This window comes from Ambystoma mexicanum, chromosome 3p (genome assembly GCF_040938575.1).
Source record: "Ambystoma mexicanum isolate Mex_15411 chromosome 3p, UKY_AmexF1_1, whole genome shotgun sequence".
In the NCBI taxonomy this organism is placed as follows: Eukaryota; Metazoa; Chordata; class Amphibia; order Caudata; family Ambystomatidae; genus Ambystoma; species Ambystoma mexicanum.
In genome coordinates this window covers 1,213,099,462-1,213,119,306 of record NC_090925.1, presented here as the reverse complement: position 1 = coordinate 1,213,119,306, position 19,845 = coordinate 1,213,099,462, and the positions used below count along the sequence as shown (strand labels likewise).

The 19,845-nt window shown below is 46.5% G+C and overlaps 1 protein-coding gene across 10 annotated transcripts in view; it reads left to right on the top strand.

Moving 5' to 3' along the window:
- LOC138581369 (uncharacterized) overlaps window positions 1-19,845 on the top strand; it is a 3,536,879-nt gene that overhangs the window by 2,169,636 nt on the left and 1,347,398 nt on the right. For all 10 annotated transcript variants that reach the window (XR_011304538.1, XR_011304537.1, XM_069652654.1 and 7 more), the window contains one exon: window positions 18,361-18,501. Coding sequence is in view for 8 of the 10 variants with exons in the window: in XM_069652654.1 (XP_069508755.1) it covers window positions 18,361-18,501 (141 nt within the window). In the remaining 2 variants the exon portion in view is untranslated. The remainder of the gene's footprint in view (window positions 1-18,360; window positions 18,502-19,845) is intronic.

Here is a 19,845-nt window from a genome sequence, read left to right as displayed (position 1 = left end):
AAGCAGGCTTAAGTTCAAGGCTACTAAGATAGCCTAAAACAATACAAGTGTTATTTAAGATAACCGTGGTAGGAAAAGTAGGGTAGTTACCACTGCCACCAGCCAAGTCTTAATGAAAAGGGAGCGAAACAATGCTCCAAGAGAAACATACAAAAAGGGATAACTAGTAACCCTTTCTAGTACTCTATGTAAGATTGGGTGTACTGGGTCTGTGGTTTTACAGAGGATAATAAAGTTAATGGCAACTTTATATGTTCTGGGAGACAGTACTCAGTCCCAGAAAATGGAGTCTGAGTTGGGAAGTCTAAAAAACAACCCTGTGTCACTGCACTGAAGGTGCCTATGGAGTAGGTGAGGCTCCACAGTTTATGAACACAAGAAAATGTTAAACACACACAGCAAAACACATGTAAGAGTGGGAAAAAGGCTCACACTCTTACCAGGTGAAAAAGCATAAAACCTAGAAATCCAGCAAAGCTGCTGAGGGACTCAGTAGGTAAGGGAAATTAGCCATTCTGGAGAATTCTCCCTAACACAGTCTTCGTAGTAAGGAGAACTTCATGTGGTACCTGCCATATAGGTTGAAGTGCTGAGTTCCTCTGCTGCACCCATGTGTAGAGCCAGTCTCCGTCTTGAGTAAATGGCAGACACCCTCTGGAGCTTCCGGCAGGGCCTCCTTCACATTGAATTGAACAGCTGTGGCAACCTTTATGAGGAACTTACAGTATATAAAATGTAATCATCATCAAGATGCAAGTTCATTTCACAAGGAGCTTGTGGAGGGATGTGGCCTTATGAATGTGTCTCCCTGTCAGAACCACCTTGATATGAAATATGAGGGTAAGAGTATCACACTAGGTTCTTTATACAGTCCATGTACTGGAGGGAAATCTTTTTTTTAGTACTTATTTGAGCTGTTGCGAGATATGAGAGGTGAGTCTTAGGGGGTGACTTTAATTGTATAATGGATTATAAAATGGATAGGTCTTCGGCATGCCCTTTCACAGGACAAAAATCCAGTAAGGTATTCCAAGATTTTCTAGATGTATTTGATTGGTTGACATTTGGAGAAATTTGCACCTGGGGCAAAGGGATTTTTCCTTTTATTCCCCAGCACACGATTCTTTCTCTAGAATTGACTACATCCTTGTCTCGTTTAGGTTAGTCGAGTCAGTGGTAGAGGCAAATATAGAGGAAAGGAATCTCTCTGATCATTCAATTGTGGAAATAAAATTGAATCTTATTCCGGGAAGACGAAATTTCTATCGATGGCGACTTAAGCTTTTTATTTTAAAAGAGGAAAGCGGTTTAAAGGTTCTTAGCAGTTTTATAACACATTACTTTAGAGAAAATGGTGGATCAACTGATAGTCTGGTGGTCTGGGACTCCTTTAAAGCCTCGATTCACGGGGAATTGATGGATTGGACAGCTAGTGCAAAGAGAGAGGGCAAGGCAAGATTAAATGAACTTAAATTGGAGTTAGGAGACTTGCAAAGAGCCTAGGCTCTGTCAAGGGCTAAAAAAGATCAGATAAAATTGAAAAAGGTAAAGGAAGCTTTGACGTATAAGATGGATACTTAGGTTGAAAAGGGTATATTTTTTATGAAGCAACAATATTGGGAAGAAGGAGATCGAGGAGGTAGGTTATTGGCAAATAAGCTGAGAGGCTTCTCAGAAAGGTAATTTATTCATAAAATAGCTAATGGCTTAGGTGATGTAGTTCTTACGGGAAAAAGAAAAGGAGACTGTTTCTGTTCTTTTTATGCTGAGTTGTATGCCGAAGATTTTGTTCAAAATTAACATGAATTGGCTTCTTTCTTTGAGAAAATGTGTATTCTTTGTCTTCCTGAGGATGGTAGACACTTCCTAGATGCCCCAATCGTGGTTTCTGAAATCTTATTTGCAATTAGTGAACTAATGATTGAGACATCCCCAGGTATAGACAGATTACCAATTGAATTTTATAAATCTTCTGATGTTGAATTAGTGCCAGAACTATGTGCGTTATATAATCGCTTTCTGGTGGAAGGAATTTTGTGTCCTTCAATGAAAGAAGCTATTGTCACAATGATCCCAAAATCAGGGCGAGAATTAAATGTTGTAATTACCGCCCTATATCACTGCTCAATGTAGATGTGAAGATTTTCACAAAGATTTTAGCGAATAGATTGGATAAATATATGGCGGGCTGATTGATAAAACGCAGTTAGGGTTCATGAAGCAACTAAATGGTTATGACAATATTAGAACTCTTTTAGATATCCTGAATTTACCTGACTTCGAAACCGGGGACACTCTGCTGATCTTTCTAGATGCCAAAAGGCTTTTGACAGAGTGAATTGGACTTTTTAAAATAATACCTTGGTGAAAATGGGATTTGGACCTTTGTTTATTAATGCTATCGGGGTACTACAATTGGATATAATTGCCAGAGTCTGGGTAAATGAAGAATTATCTGCGTCTTTTTAAATATTTAGGGGTACAAGGCAAGGGTGCCCGTTATCTCCTTATCTCTTTAATTTGGCACTAGAGCCCCTACTGGCCTACATTTGACACAGACAGATTCTTAAAGGCTTAGGGGTGGGAGATGAGGACATTCAAGATGAGGACATTCAAGTTACCCTATGCGGATGATGTCACTGTTATTTTTTTATTTTTTATTTTTTTATTGGTTTGTTCAAACCTTTAAAAAACAACAAAATAACAATCATCCCTCGCTCCCTCCCTCCTCATCTCATTAGCAGTCCTGGAACATAGTCATTTAACGTGATCAGATAATGGGCCACATGCCTCCTGCATCAAGTTTCTCAACTTTACTTGGGGACCAGATTTGCTTTTTGATCGTCCAAACGGCTTTTTAGCACTCGAAGAAAGCTTATCAGAGCAAATAGTACTGCTCTGTTAGAACCCTCAAAGAGTGCTTTCCACCAATCTTCAGCACACATAAACTGGTGCTCGTTGATCATTTGCCCAAAATGGATTTCTCTTTGTTGTTCAAATGCTTGACAAAACATTATCAGATGTTTGAGGGTCTCCTTATTCTTATTGCAAAATCTGCAAGTGAGGTCAATATCAGCGTGCTGCGCCCAGGTTCCTAATCGCTCTTTTGTTGCTAGCACGTTCAATCTGAAGCGCATGTACAGGGATCTTGCATGTTGGTCCGGCAAGCGAGTAAGATAAGTATGTCGCTGTCCATGTGCTTTGGCTTCTCCTGAAACCTCATGCATCAGTTTCGATTTTGCTCTTAAATCGCAGGTGTTTATCCAGTCTGCTCTCCAAATTTTCATCTTTGCCAGATCTGGATTTTCTGTTAGCGTTAGGAGGGTGATGTCATACTCCTTCAGAAGCGCTTGGCAGGGGAGATTCCATTCAGACTATATGGTATGTGCTTTAGCGTTGTCGGGCTTATGCAACATTTGGAATTGGGCCACAGGAGCTTTCACCATCGTTTTTCTAAACAAGCTCAGTAGGTTCCAGGTAACTCTTGCCTGGATAGAAATAAGGCTTAATTCATACCGTAGGCAAGCAGTTGAGGTGCCCTTTGGAAGCTGTAGAACTCGAGTCCAGAACATGTTTTCAAGTGAGTTCCACAGAGCACTTGAACAGCCAAACGTGATTTTCCCTCCGTAGATTAGGGCTGGAACAGCTTTTTGCTGGAAAAATGTGATAGTTGGTTTCAAAGAGAATTTCCCAAATTTTTTATTGATCAACGATGCTTGGCATGCCATCTGGCGGCACTTGCTTTTCACAACTTCAAACCATGGCGCATCATTTCTGCTGGCGCTGATCTTCATGCCTAGGTATATAGAATTCTTTACGGTCTGTAGTTGATCATTAGCAAGGCGCCAACAAAACTTCTGTTTTTGTCCGCTAGTTCCTTGAAGTTTCTCGAAAATTAGAATTTCACATTTTTGCTTGTTAATGTGGAGTCTATTAGATATTCTATAGGTATCAAGACAATTCAGTTTGCGCTGGAGACCTATAGGGGTCGAGTCTATCAAAATAAGATCGTCCGCGTAGACCAGCTAGTCAATGGGCGAACCATGAAGTTTTGGCGGAAACGTGGCTACACCGTTGAATGCCTTATTTACGTCGGATATGAAGAGATTGAATATAACGGCTGCCAACGGACAGCCTTGTTTCACACTCTTGTATGTACTGATAGGGGCAGACAACGTACCTTTCTCGTCCACACAGACCTTGATGGATGTGTCCGTATGTAGTTCACGAATTGCGTCCACTATGCTGGGAGAACAGTTCCATCTAGTAAGTTTTTCCCACAGCATCTCCCTGTTTATGCTGTCAAACGCTTGTGACAGGTCTATCAGGGCCAGGTAGATCTTAGAGTTAGAACTAATTGCTTCCATCTTTAGAAGATTCAACAGTGGCAAATTTAGACCACATCCGACCCCTTTTACAAACCCAGCTTGTCTAAGGTCTACGTGGTTGGATTCTGTAGCCCATTTAGAAAGTTTTCGTTGCAAGAGAGTAGCATAGGTCTTCCCCAAAACGTCAAGGAGCGCTATAGGTCTATAGTTTTTTGGATTAGTTTGGTCCCCTTTTTTGAAAATTGGGACCACCACAGCACTTTTCGAAGACTTTGGGGTTGAACGACTCTTAATGACTCTATCAAACAGGGTTACGCAGAAGTCTGTCCAAAGTTCTGGGTTTTTCGTGAGCATATAGTTTGTTAATCCATCAGGCCCAGGAGCCCTGGAATCACACATGTTTTTCACCAAGTCCCATTCGTTTAACACTGTGGGCTCCCAAACTGTAGACGATGCGTCTCTACAAAATAGGGTTGTGTAGAACTTGGCCCATTTTGCTTCTGTAACTGCGTTAGCCTGTAACGCATGTTGCGGAGCCATGATGTTGTTTATCAGTCTCCAATAGTTGGCAGAATTTTTGCCAGCCATTTTTTGCAGCATGTCTTCTGAGTCATTTTGCAGCATAGTGGCTGCATGTGATTTGAGCCAGTTCTGGTATTTTTGTTTGATCACCCTTTTGCACTCTCGCATAGAGGCGGGACTTGATCCTTTTAGTTTCCTTAGTTCTTGTCGCACAGATCTTTTCCGTTGAAGGACGCACACGTCGAATTTGTGGTCTGGCCAGAACTCGATGTGTTTCAAGTTGTGTTTACGTTCATCAAAGTTGGACAGGAGATGCTGATATTCCAGGGACTCCGAAGTTTGTTGGAAGTTACTTGTGATAGCAGCTACTTCCATGTCTAAGAGGTTTAGTCGGATCCTACCGGACCCCGTGCTCACCGCAAATGGCCAACATGCCTGAGCACGCGAGGTAAGGTAGTCAGTTGAAAGTTGTACCATGTCGTGGTCACTGTGCTTCATTTTGACGACTTCTAATTTTCTAGTCCGCTTGTGGATATGTTCAGATACAAGTATGTAATCGAGAACCGATTTTTGATCGGATCGTCTCCACGTAGGGCATGCAGGAATGTCGCCTGCAGTATGGCCGTTGAACATTGTCAACCCTCGGAGGTCCATTTCCAGGCACCGTTGGGATACCACTTGTTCCCGTTTGGTCACGCTCCTGTTGTTATCAACATTTCTTTCGGTTTTTGTTATACAGACAATGTTTAGGTCCACATAAAATTAGGTCCAACGGTAGCTCCTTTATGAGTAGTTCGTCGATCAACGCTGTTACTTGATCGATAAAGAACAGATCATCATTAGCCAAATGATTCCAATATAAGTTGATGATATACAAGCAGGTTTCCTTGTTGGTGTCATTCTGTGGGACACTGATGGTAGAGACCTGAATAAATGGAGATAGATTACAGGAATTCAGGATTCGAAGTCCAGACTCTTTCCTTACGGCCATGAGAAGACCAGCCATAGGTCTACCCTTTATCTGTTTTATCGCTGGAGTAAATGCTACTTCAAAACCTTCCAAGAGCGGACTTTGCATGAGCCAAGTTTCTTGTAGGCACAGTATATCTAGGCCTGTGGCCCAAGTTGTTTCAAACAGGCACATAAAGCCTCTGGTGTTCCAAGATCCCACAATGCAGACGCTGTTTCTCCCCGGTTCCTGGCATTACTTCTTCGGTTCTGTGTTTAGGGTCGCAGCCAGCCAGGACCAGTCGTCGGCTTTGTAGGTTGTAGTTTCAGGAGTCTTTCGCGTCGTCTCATGAGATGGATGTGCTCACCATTCTGTTAACTGTTATTCTTATCAAGTCGCCCATATGAGGTGCCTCTGCAAAGTCAGAGTCTCGATGGAATCCAGACACAACAGTCTCATTTTTGTCTGAGACTGGACTGGTCTCTGTTCCTCTGTTAGTTTTCGACTCCCGGCAAGGGCTATTTTGCTACAGGCCCTCTCTTTAGGAGATTCAAGTCGAACACCTCCTTCAACTTTAGCTATATCGAACCCCAGGGACATCAGCACAGGTCCAGCATCCATCAACGCACCTGCTATGAGCTTGGACTGTTGATGTAAAATCACAGCATCATTTTTCTTTTCATTGAAAAATTCCACAATTTTCAGGTCTTCCGATTCAATCGCTCTTAAGCTAGGGATCAAATGACACAGCCAAAGCACATTGTGTCAATTTAAGATTAGATCGTTGGAAGATTCTATTCGTTCTAGTAACAGGAGATGGGGAGCCTGTAGGTGCGTGGTTGTGATTTTCTCCCTTTCTTGCTTGTGTTTTGGGAATATGTGTTTGTGCTGATCTGCCGCTCTCTTTGGTTCTTTCGATGATTCACTGTAGTAGAAGACAGCTTTTTCTCTATTTTTTGCTCTGTTAATGCATCAGTAGGTACAGAATGTGCCTCTCACTTATCGGCTTGCAGCGTGTTGTTATCAAGCAGGAGCTCAGTGGCAACTTGCACACTTGGCAGAGGACCCCTAGTGTGTAACTTGGCGGCGAGCATCAGTCGTTTAGCGTCCAGAGTCAGGAGAGAGGCTCCTGCTGTCCTTTCTCTGTTTGGGGCACAGGCAGCGGTTGAATCAATTGACAGGTTCTGGATGGTTTCTTGGAAGGGAGCACATTATTGAGCTCCTGTTCGCGGGCCTGCGGAGCTGAAGCAGGTAAAGTCATACCAGCAACCTGTACTGGTATGTTGGTCGCTTCTAGAGCTTTCTGTGAGGGCAAAGCAGGAGACGACTTGGGTGTACTCCTAATGGGTGCCTTTGGCAAGTCCATAGCAGTAAGTTCTTCGTCCTCATATACTGAAACATTCAATAGGTCATCCGAGCCATCACTGATACAGGAGTAAGGCTCCTCGAGTTCTGTTGAGACAGGTTTCGCCATATTCGCAGCCTGCTTTTTTTCCCAGTGTTTTTCTCTTTAATAATGGAGCCATTAACAGTTACGTTGACTGTTTTGATGTTGCGCAGAAATTTTCTGGAGTCATTTGCGCGTTTCACTTTCCTTAATGGTTGATTTTTGTTTTTTTTAGCTAATCCACTGGTTGAATGAAACTTAACTGTGGTAGCCTTTTGGGCATCCGCAGGATCCTTGAAGATCTCATATACATCAGGCGATCAGTTGGCCGGCACCTTGGGTGTCATTGATGGCGTTTGGTGGCAAGATGATTCTTGGTTGGTAGGTGTCATTGATGTTGAAGGCAGTTGTGGGTTTTGAAGTGCCAAGTTCGATGCAGCCTGACTCTCCTTAAGAATAGCAGCAAACAGGCTGCTAGGCTGATTTGCGTCCAGAGTTTGGGCATTTGCGTGCTGATTGGCGAGTGTACTCCTGTCCTTCTCAGTGGACACAGGCAGCAGGACAAGGTCTGAAGATTTAGGTGGAGGCAAATGAGGGGCGTCAGTCTCCGAAGTTTCTGCACTCCGAAACGTGAGTGCGGTTTGCACGTGGGAGAATCCACTTATTTTAGTGTAAACAGCTGTGTTGCTAGTTTGGCGAGGCTCACACTCAGATGTGTTCAACGTAGCCAGCACCCTGGAACACTTAGATGGCGCTTGCATGGCGGGAGGAGCCGTCGCTTGGAGCGATACACAAGTGATGTCCTCCACTGGGCAAAGATGCTCTTTTCTTTGCTGTTGAAAGATCCCCAATGCCTTTTTGGCTTCCTCAGCTAGTAGTTTTCTATCCAAGTTTGCATTTTTGGCATGTTCGGACAGGGCTTCTAGGGCCCAGTCTGCCTTTTTGTGTATCTTATGGAGCACTTCCTTACAATGAAAGTTTTTATTTTCCATGCTCAACAGTTTTTTGTTCATAGCAATGACCACCGATGAGAGCTCTTTTATGTTCTCATTAAGGTTCTCATACAGTTTAATGAATGGCGCAGTTGATATGGCCATGGACGAGATTATAGTTGCTTGTAAATCTTTGGCATGCTGGACTATTCCTAGCCCTTCCGAGTGTTTGTCTTCACACCGTGGGCCTCTCCTACCACGATGTACTGGCCGTCTGATCTTCGGATAGGGGCGTTCCTTTATGGATAAATCAGTAGAACCTTGATCTGCTGAGGAGTCACGTGTAAAAAAGAGGACTTCAGTGGCTTGCCTTGATGGTGAATGCACAGCTGCAAAGGCCAAGGACTTTTTAGGTGAAATGTTGGACATTTTAAGTTTTTTATTCTGTGAACAGCTTACGCTAGGAGATGTACTAGCATCAAGCCTCCTGCGTTTGAGTAGAGCACTTGCCCTCAGAGTTTGCGCCAGCGACTGCGATGTAGAGGGCACAAAATCAGAACTGAGAATAGCTTTCACGTGGTCCTTCATAATAGTCCCTCCGTTCGGTGTACTTTTAGAGGCTCTTTCTTTGTTAAGACGAGTAAGGTCAATTAGCAGTTTATTGACCACGCCCAACGAGTTTCTTCTTTCAATACCAGATGTCGATTCATGGGTGGAGGAGTTCCATATGGAGTGGGGCTGATCGCTGCCCTGATCTAAGGCCGCCCCCCTCCCCTCCCCTCACATTGTTGTGGAGCGCAAGTCTCAGCGACTTCAGTTCCACAAGCAGAGGCTGCTTCATCCTCAAAAATGAATACATCCTCGCAGGGGATAGCTGAAATATCGTCAGAGGTGCCAATGGCATCAAGTGCGCTAAAGAACCTGGTCCGTGGAGACTCCAGGTTTATGTTTGTGTTTTTATTTTGTTTTGGAGACAAATCTGGGCGTAAGAGCGTACCGTTTGGGGCAATAAAGCCCCACCTGCACCAAGTGCGGGTTTGCTGCAATCACACAGCGGCCGCCTGGCGGCATCCGCTGGGACGTCAAAACTCTGCCCCTCGCCCAGACTCACGGGAGAGAAGACCGCCCCTGCAACAGGCAACACAGGGCGGCTAAATGGCGTCTCAGCGGCGGTGAGCTCACCGGACACAGCAGGATCAGCCCCCATGCCCAAGCCCCCTCCATCAGCCCCTCCATCAGCTTCAGCCGCGTTTGCCGAGGGCCCACAGGCCCCAGCTGACTGTGCGGGCACGGCGCTCGAAAGTTCAGCGAGGGCGAGGGCGGAAGACACAGAACAGGTACCGTTGTTTGTATACAGTTCAAAACGGTTACTAGGATTTAAACAGTCATTTAAACAGTCATCGTGCGCATTAGCACTTACTTGAAGCACGGGTGATTTAGTTGGTAGTGTGGAAGCGGTCGTTGAAGCGGGGGACGACCTGGTGTGCAGCGCCACTGTGCATGCAACAGAAGCCCTATCCTTTACACACGGTGATGGCTCCACAGTCGGTACTGCTTCCATCTTGCGCTGGGCGCGAGTTTCATGCATTGTGAAAGCTGTCCTGCAAGGTTCCGTGGGCACACAGCAGTTAGCCCAACTAGGCCACTGGATCCACGGACCTCCTCGGACTCCTCAGACTCTGCCCTGACTAAGCACCCGCTCCGCGGGGGGGAATGAGTCTTTGTAGGTTAGGCACACCCACAGCAGATAGTAGACAGGGTAGACAGACTCTCCACTCCAACAGCTCCTCAGACTCTGCCCTGACTCCGCACAGTAACTGGAGAGCGTCGAAAAAACTGGCCACGGTCCAGACAGTTGTAGGGTTAGCTGTAACTTGGTATGCAGTATCTCTGGCGGGAGGGAAGCCGAGCGGCCCAGATGAACTCAACTCGCCTTCCTGGAACTAGTTATAGTTGCTGGATGGAGCTTTCCTTAAAGACACTCCGCGCACTTTGCCGCCAGTTACGTCTCTACGCGCGCGTTTACAAGCTGTTATTTTAAGTAATCCAGAGGAAAGAATAATACCAGAAATAATACTGCCAATCTCATAACCAGCCCCTTAGAGCAGTGGCTGGATGCAAGTGCTTTGGCACTGTAACTGGTTAAAATATTGAGGTGAGCTTTCAAGAGTGCTCCACCAGAACAGATCAGAATGACATTTAACAAAAGACAGGACAAACCGAACAGACAGTTCCTCTTAATTTCAATTATTTCTGAACTGACCTTTTGCATATAAACAGCTTGTTTCTCATTTGACCAAGCAACTGCCTCGACCTATTGACAGTCTCTCCAATGATTTCACCAAATAGACATACGTTGTCTTCCATTAGTTAGAGGGCAACAGGGGGAGTATCCATCTGTGATTTTGTGGTTGCCAGACCCAGGCAAATCGCTCTGAGGTACACAGGCACCAGTATTGACGCGTAAATCAGAAACAGAGATTCATTTCAATCAATCCAGTAAGCAAGAAATTGTTATTCCACAGCACTGGAGGAGACAAACTGAAAACAACAGAGACCACTAGTAACTGCAAACAATAAGGCACATCCCTTAGGATTCAACAAGCTTTTTGATCTTTATATGGTCATGCACATTTAATAGTCAGTGGAAGTTTCTATGATTACACCAAAGTACAACTCATCAACTTAATGTACTGCCTTGTTCTGTTCAGAACCAGGTACACAAGGCTGAATACCCAGTTACTAGATAGATAATGATGGCAGCTAGCAAGGGAAGTAAATCAATCGCTTTCCAGCCTGACCTTACAAAACTATCAAAAAGGAGAGGATGATCAGTATGTGTCTTCCTAGGTTCAAGACATCCAGCAGTAACAATTCTATAGCAATAGTACCCGATCCGGCGGGCCGGATCGGGCGTCAATGGCCTGGGGCTAAGTTACCGTTAACGATGCAACCGTTACCATACGATCCGGTCCGCCGGATCACAAATTATTGCTATTAGCACCGCAGATTTTGAATCTGGAAACCAGGGCGGCTGACAACGATATATTTTGTGGCATCCTGTTTGTTTGTTTGTTTGTTTGTTTATTTATTTATATAGCGCTCTTGACCCGGGGGTATATATGCGCTTTGAGCATCAGGTTACAGGTAAAAGACAATAGTACAGTATCAATAGGGCATAGATAATAGTATACAAACAATATACATACAATTGGACATTCAGGGTGCATACATATGTAGTAGGACGGTTATTTGTTGGTTAACCAGGAGATGACCTTAGTTCTGAAGGGTTGGAAAGTAGGTGTAGATTTAATATCCAGTGGGATGGAGTTCCAGAGTTGTGATGCCAAAGTTGGGAAGCTGGATCCTCCGGCTCTTTTAAGGGAGAATTTGGGAACTGTTAGTTGTAATGAGTTGGACGATCTGGTGGTTCTAGTGTTCTGTCTTAGTGTAAATTTGTTCGAGAGGTAGGGTGGGGCAAGATGATTAAGGGCTTTGTAAGTAAGGCATATGGTTTTCAAGTCTATTTTCTGTTGGATGGACAACCATTTGCAGGCAGTTCTGGTGGCGGAGATGTGTTCCCTTCTAGGAATATTGAGGGCGGCACGTAGTGCGTTGTTTTGTAGAACTTGCAATTTATTGATTACTGTTTTGTTGGCACCTACATAGAGGCTATTACAGTAATCCAGTTTAGATTGGATGAGTGCTCTGGCTAGGATGAGACAGTTGCTAGGGGAGATCAGTGGTCTGCAGGCCCTGATTAGTTTACCAGTGTAGGCAGTGGCTGAGGCGGTCATATTGATTTGTTTAATTAGGTTAATGTTCGTGTCTAGGTAGAAACCGAGGGTTTTTACACTCTTGGCGATGGGTATGGTGTTACCGTCAATAGTGAAGCTAGTGTAGCCGGGACAGAGTTTACTGATAGTGTTAGGTGAGCCGACAAGAAGCAATTCAGTCTTGTCATCATTCAGGCATAGGCCATGTGTGGCCATCCATGCCTGAATGATGGAAAAGACTTCATTGATCCATTTGGCGTCCTTGTTGTAGTTGCCTGATAGGGTGAGGAGTATCTGGGTGTCATCTGCATAGTTAGTGTAGGTGACACCCAGATTGTCCAGCTTGTCGAATAAAGGCTTGGTGAAAATATTGTAAAGGGTGGGTGAGACACAGGATCCTTGTGGGACACCGCAGGTGATGGGGATGGGGTCAGCCGCTGCTAGGGGGGAGAAGACCCGCATGGTTCTGTTGTCCAGGAAAGATTGGATCCATGTGACTGCAGAGTGGGAGAAGTGTGCTGCCAGAGACAAATGGTTGCACATGATTTTATGGTCGACCAGGTCAAAGGCAGCGGAGAGGTCAAGGAGAAGAAGGATGGCAGCCTTATTTTTGTCTTTGAGTTCGTCTATCTGGCATTTGAGATCAACAAGGGCCGTTTCTGTCCCGTGTTGTGGTCGAAAGCCAGATTGGCGAGTTCCTAGTAGGTGATTGGCCTCGAGGTAGTCCTGAATTTGTAAATAAGCCACTCTATCCAAGATTTTTAGTAGGAATGGGACGGTGGTAATAGGTCTGTAATTCGTGGGGATGTCAGGGTTGAGAGTAGTTTTTTTTAGTAGAGGTAGGACCCAGGACTGTTTCAGATTGCTGGGGACCATGTTGTTGGCGAAGGACAGGTTTATTAATTTAGTGATAAATGGGGAGAGATCCCTAGCTGCATCTTTTATGATTTGTGCGGGGCAGCTGTCCCCCTTGCAATTCGATGGTTTAAGGGATGCTATAATTTTCTGAACCTCCAATATAGATACCTTTTTGAAGGTGAAGCCTGAACTAGTGGCAGTAGGTGTAAGGGGTGTGGGGATGGAGGTGGGATCGAGAGTAAGTTGTTGTCGTTTGTTGTTGATTTTGGTTTGGAGCCCTGAGATTTTGTTGGCTAGGGCATTCTGGATCCCTGTGCACCAAGGTTTGTCCTTAGTGCAAGAGTCAGTGGGGGTAATGGGGTTTTCTAATTCCTTTAGTATGTTAAAGAGCTCTTTAGTACTGGAGCTTGCCTGGGAGATCCTAGTATTGAGAGAATCTTTCTTGGCACGTATAATCTCATTTTTGTAGAGGGTGGAGATGTTGGTGAGATTAGTTCTGTTATTTATGGAAGGCACTGATTTCCAGAGTGCTTCAAGTTTGTTTTTTTGTTGACGAAGGGTTTTGAGCTCCGGGGTGAACCATGTGTTCAGGTGCGCTTTGGGTATTCCTTTGCGCAGTTTCAGTGGGGCAATGATGTCAATGGCTTTGGCCATGGACTCATTGTAGGCATTGACCAGTTGGTTCAAGTCCGTTGTAACGGGTAGTGCGTTTAAAGTAGGGATCACCAGAGGTATTAGGGCTTCCGCTGTGATATTGCTCTTTTTCCTAGTAGGGCAGGCAGGTGCAATAATAGGCCTTTTATGTGCTGAATTGCTGGTAAGAATGTCAAACGGGAGGAGGTGGTGGTCAGTCCAGATAAGTTGTGTGGGATCTTCCGTAGTAATGTTGCAATTAAGGGTAGTTATCCAGTCGAGGATTCTACCTTTCGAGTGGGTGGGTTTGGAACAGAGTTGTTGGAGGCCATGCTCCTCTAATGCCATGGCCAGGGCAGTGGCTGGGGTGTCTAGGGGGTCGTTAAACCCGAGATTAAAGTCTCCGAGTATAATCAGTTGTGCTGAAGGTTTGGAGCTTTCAGCAACTAGTGAGGTGATGTCTTCCTCAAATGAGCCAGGAGGGCCCGGGGGTCGGTAAATTAAGTGCAGTGTAATAGTACTTTTAGGGGAGGTTTGAACTTTGACTGTAATATGTTCACAGGATTTGAGTGGGGGAGCAGAGGATAGTCTGATGTCAAGCGTGGACTTAAAGATAATAGCTACGCCGCCTCCTTGAGCGTTCGGTCTATCTGCTCTAAGGATGGTGTAGTTATCAGGTATGGCTAGGGTAAGAGATGGACCTGCAGCATCGTGCAGCCATGTTTCGGTTACCGCAAGGAAGTCCAGGTTGTTTGTTAGAATAATGTCTGCAACTTCTGTGGCATGGGCGACTAATGATCTGACATTTAGGAGAGCTCCTTTAAGACTGGGATGGATGGTGTTGATGGGAGTTATAGTGTGAGGGTTGGTCTTATTGAGTGATTTGGCTGGGCCTTTGCTGGGTCTGTGGTGGGTTCTGGCGCCAAGTCTAGAGTTCCGATCGGAGGGGATGAGGGTAGTGTTACGGGAGTTAGTTGGGTTAGCTAATGTAGAGGTGTTGTAGTCGATGGTATGGCATGATGCTCTCGTGTTGATGGGGTTCTGCTTGTGGTCAGCTAGGTGAGTATTAGCTGCGACATGCGGAGCGTGTGCATGTCTATGGGTGGGATGGGCGGACTTGGTATCCGGGGGGAAGGCTGGTGTAGTGGGCAGGAATGGTGTAGGGCAGGTGATCGGGTGGTGTCTTGGGCAGGCGGGTCTGACTAAACCATTATTATGGGCTAGGTAACTGTTGCCAGTGCAGGGTATGTTACTTTGCATGACACAGAAAGGGAACATGATCGCAGTCAGGCAGAATAGCATGCTGGGGCTGAGGTGATGTACAGAGGGGTGGCGTGTAGGGGGCATTGGCGTTATAGGTGGGGCGCAGCACAATGCGAATGAGGTCTAGGCGACCATAGGGCACAACACAATGCAGGTGGGGTCTAGGCGACCTTAGGGCACAACACAATGCAAGTGGGGTCTAGGCGACCATAGGGCACAACACAATGCAAGTGGGGTCTAGGCGACCTTAGGGCACAACATAGTGCAAGTGGGGTCTGGGCGATCATAGGGCACAACACAATGCAGGTGGGGTCTAGGCGACCATAGGGCACAACACAGTGCAAGTGGGGTCTGGGCGATCATAGGGCACAACACAGTGCAAGTGGGGTCTGGGCGACCATAGGGCACAACATAATGCAAGTGGGGTCTAGGCGACCATAGGGCACAACACAATGCAAGTGGGGTCTGGGCGATCATAAGGCACAACACAATGCAAGTGGGGTCTAGGCGACCATAGGGCACAACACAATGCAGGTGGGGTCTAGGCGACCTTAGGGCACAACACAGTGCAAGTGGGGTCTGGGCGACCATAGGGCACAACACAATGCAAGTGGGGTCTAGGCGACCATAGGGCACAACACAATGCAAGTGGGGTCTAGGCGACCATAGGGCACAACACAATGCAGGTGGGGTCTAGGCGACCTTAGGGCACAACACAGTTAAAGTGGGGGCAGGGCGACCATAGGGCACAACACAATGCAGGTGGGGTCTAGGCGACCTTAGGGCACAACACAGTGCAAGTGGGGTCTGGGCGACCATAGGGCACAACACAATGCAAGTGGGGTCTAGGCGACCATAGGGCACAACACAATGCAAGTGGGGTCTAGGCGACCATAGGGCACAACACAATGCAGGTGGGGTCTAGGCGACCTTAGGGCACAACACAATGCAGGTGGGGTCTGGGCGACCATAGGGCACAACACAATGCAAGTGGGGTCTAGGCGACCTTAGGGCACAACACAATGCAGGTGGGGTCTGGGCGACCATAGGGCACAACACAATGCAAGTGGGGTCCGGGCGACTGGGTGCTAAAATGCCTGTACTATTAAAGAGGTGGCAGCAGTAATGCATAGAGGTGGCGGAGTTGGAAGCATGAGCGTATGTAGCAAACAGTTAAAGAACCGAGTTCAAATGTTTATGAGTACGGAGTAGCAGAGGACATACCAGAAAGCACAATAGTATAGACTAAGGGTATTCCTACTACTCACAAAAGATTAGGGTCCGTGGCCCCTGGCTCCTGATGCTCCAAACAGGCACCCAACAGGCCTTGGAGCTGGCCGCCGGCGTGATCCGCCTGCCGGCGGTTACAGCTGATGTTAACGAGGCTCAGCCTCGGTTTCAGGCCGCGCTGCGCCCGGCATGCGCGAGTCAGGCGGCGTGTGGGGACAGGGTCAGGCAGGCCCTGTCCGTGTTCCTCGTGGTTCCTCTGCTGGGCTGGGGTGCTGGGGGGGCTCCTGCCCTCGCCCCACGATGAGGAAGAGTGGAGTGAGGGGGTGAGCAGGCACCCAACAGGCCTTAGAGTGGCCTTGGAGCTGGCCGCCGGCGTGATCCGCCTGCCGGCGGTTACAGCTGATGTTAACGAGGCTCAGCCTCGGTTTCAGGCCGCGCTGCGCCCGGCATGCGCGAGTCAGGCGGCGTGTGGGGACAGGGTCAGGCAGGCCCTGTCCGTGTTCCTCGTGGTTCCTCTGCTGGGCTGGGGTGCTGGGGGGGCTCCTGCCCTCGCCCCACGATGAGGAAGAGTGGAGTGAGGGGGTGAGCAGGCACCCAACAGGCCTTAGAGTGGCCTTGGAGCTGGCCGCCGGCGTGATCCGCCTGCAGGCGGTTACAGCTGATGTTAACGAGGCTCAGCCTCGGTTTCAGGCCGCGCTGCGCCCGGCATGCGCGAGTCAGGCGGCGTGTGGGGACAGGGTCAGGCAGGCCCTGTCCGTGTTCCTCATGGTTCCTCTGCTGGGCTGGGGTGCTGGGGGGGCTCCTGCCCTCGCCCCACGATGAGGAAGAGTGGAGTGAGTTAATTAAAACAAATTTCTTACCTAAGATGGCGGCCATGGATCTGAAAGGCAGGGCTCCATACAGAGCCCCTTTTCCATTTCCATGGCTGCCAGTAGAGACACAGAGCGGCAGCAGCTGCCGCCGCTGAACAAGTGGGGGTGGAAACGGACCTGAGACATGAGGGCTAGGGCGTTGAGGGTTGGAGGAAGATTGCCGGGTGGGGGTAACAGCCACCAGGCTGCTCGGAACATGGGCAAAAATCGTGGGATTCAGCCCACGATCCAATCAACTTTATTGGTTGCCTCTTCCAGAACGGGTGCTAATAATTGTTTACACGTCGTGGGAGGGCTGTGGGCCCTTGCCGGCCATGTACGCCCCCAACAAGGGGGCGATAGCTATTTGCACTCCGGGGTTTGCCCGGGACATAGATTGGATTTGTGTTTATTGCACAAGCCCAATCCCATAAAAAACAAGATGGTCACTGGCATAGGTAATGGGACTTCATCCCTTCTCCATTTCCATGGCGACAGGAGTAGCGCCGGACAGAACACAAAGCAACGGTCCAGCAGGTAAGTGGTGAGGGAGGAGGTGGGAAAGGGAGCAGGATGTCTTTGGGGGTGGGTGGGGACATTGGGAGGCAACAGGGATAGGCTTCCTGTTGCCTGCCAATAATCAAGATAGCATGATGCATCATGTGTGGAAGGACCTCGGGTGGCTGGAAAATGTGGGTGGTACACTGTATTCTCGCCTGCATTTCCAGCCACCGGATTGGCTGAGCGCCCTTTTCCAGGTGCAAATGTTTCAAATACCCTCCTGTTTTGAAACTCTAAAACATATATGTGTGAAATATAAAGCTACAATCAACAGTGGATAGTTATATTTAGGCTGCAGCACAGACATCATTGGTTTCTGCATTGATCGTTTTTTTTAAAGTCACGTTTTTCTTACTGCCATCAAATGATATATGCATTGCATTAATTCATGCTGTTGTATTTACAAATGTGAAAGGTTTGCTCCAAACGGAAACACAAATAAAAATAAGTACATAAAAGTCCACTCTGAAATGTGACGGGACACAAAGTAAAACAATGTAGACTTATATGAACATATATTCCATTCCCATTAAGGGCTCAGGAAATTATTTTGAGGGTAGGTAATAAATGTATGCACAAATATTTCAATTTTTACAAAAGAAAATATAAAAAGCAATTTCAGTATTTTAAATGTTTTTAACGTGTTGTTTTTGTACAGACTTTCCTCATTTGACAGTAATGCTGTGCTTGCTGTTCACTGTGTTTTAAAACCCCAGTACAGAATACAATATGGAAATTAAAATGATGGGACAAAAAGTGCACATGATCACTCACATGCATTGTTTAGGCTGAGTTTTATTTTTAAAATAATATTTCTGTAAGGTGAATCTAAAATTTGAACTACTTTGACTGGCCCCCAAAATTATGCCTTCAATATCTGTACTACATTTACCAATTCCGGCCTATCGCTATATATTTACTGATCACTAGACTGTGCTGCCAAAAGCAAAGATGTGCTCTAAGAGTGAAAATGTGAGGAAACCCCCAGTGGCATCTGTAGTAAGTATTTTGAGTATTATAGAAACAAAACCCACAATGCATATACCTATGTTTACTGTTTGCTTTCCTAGGCGCACGGATTAAGAAATCCAGACCTTCTCACTGCTGATCCAGATTGGGCCACCAAAGGTGCCACTCTAAAACAACCCTGGAATGACATTTCAACTTCCCCACCAAAGACTCAACTGAATCAGCCGTTCAAATATACCCAGGTACATAATGTACATGTTTTTGAGGTCGGTGTTTAAAAATATAGATTGTTATATTTCATGTATATTATTAATGGGTTCAAACTCCTGTACACATTCCTTTCCTTCAAAATGTCCAGCCTGCAGGCTAGACCTTTCAATCATGCTCACAGTGTGCCAAGTGGCACTACGTGCAATGTTGCAAGGACCTGCCTTATGACCTTCACTGAAAATAATGGTGTGCAGGGTATAAGTAGTACTGTCTGCCCTGAGCCCAACATTTGCTTTTACAAGTTACAGGACTTCGGAACATGCTGTAGGCTCAACCCATCACACAATTTTACATTGTTTTTTTTTGTTGCATTTTATTCGATTTTTACAAATTATTTTTGCAAAATTAGTAAGAAAGCTTCAAGTTCCAAGCTTTGTAGCAGATGTCAGAGGACATTTGTTAAGATGGATTTCTGAACTCTGACCTGGTGGCCAGAGGTTCAGAAGGCCAGCCTAGTTTCTTGGAACAGGGTAACCTTCTGGACAAGCCAGACCAATCAAGGTAGCTTGGCAGCGGTCAAGACTAGGTCCCAGGAGGGGTGAGGGTGACTGAAAGACCTCAATGAGCACAAAGAGCAAAGGACACTTACAAATCACTCCCAGTCAGGTGTAGATATATTAAAAATACAAATACATTTATTTCAAGGCCTTTGAGTTTCAAAACACAAATCAAATCACAGTAATACTATTAAGCCAACACAATCCTATCTAAATACATATATACAAGACCAATGGGGTTTAAAGGGTTAATGCACAAAATGGGTCCACAACTTAAAAGGAGGAAGAAACAGGCAGTGCAAATAGTCTTTAGCCCCTTCTGCATCCAGCACACTCCTAAGAGGCAGTCCAATCCCTAAGAAGAGTGGAGCCTATTGCTCAAATGAACCTGCACTGCTGGCGCACGTGGTAGTTCAAAGGAAGGCCTCCACTTGAAGGCAGAGTCGATTCCAAGAGTTGGAAATAGTTTGTTAGCTCGCACTAGCAGTGGAAAGGAAAGTGGCCCCCAGGGGCCACTCGTGCGTAGAAATGGATGGAGGCGCTAGGGACCACCGGTTAGGGTTGCAATTACTCACCAACCCCCAGCGCACTCCGGACCAAACTTCAGCATTCGAGTCCACTTCGGTTGCAGGTTCAAGTGCAGCAATTTGATGGCTCTGCAGCTTTCAGCGGCAAAGATACAGCGATGATTTTCAAACGGGATAGTGGCGATTTCTCTGCTCCTGGTGGATGGATCAGGCCAGTTTCACTGCAGCAGGCTTCAGGGGCAACAGGGGCACAAATGCAGTGCACCTGCAAAGTTCGTCAAAACGGCTGGGC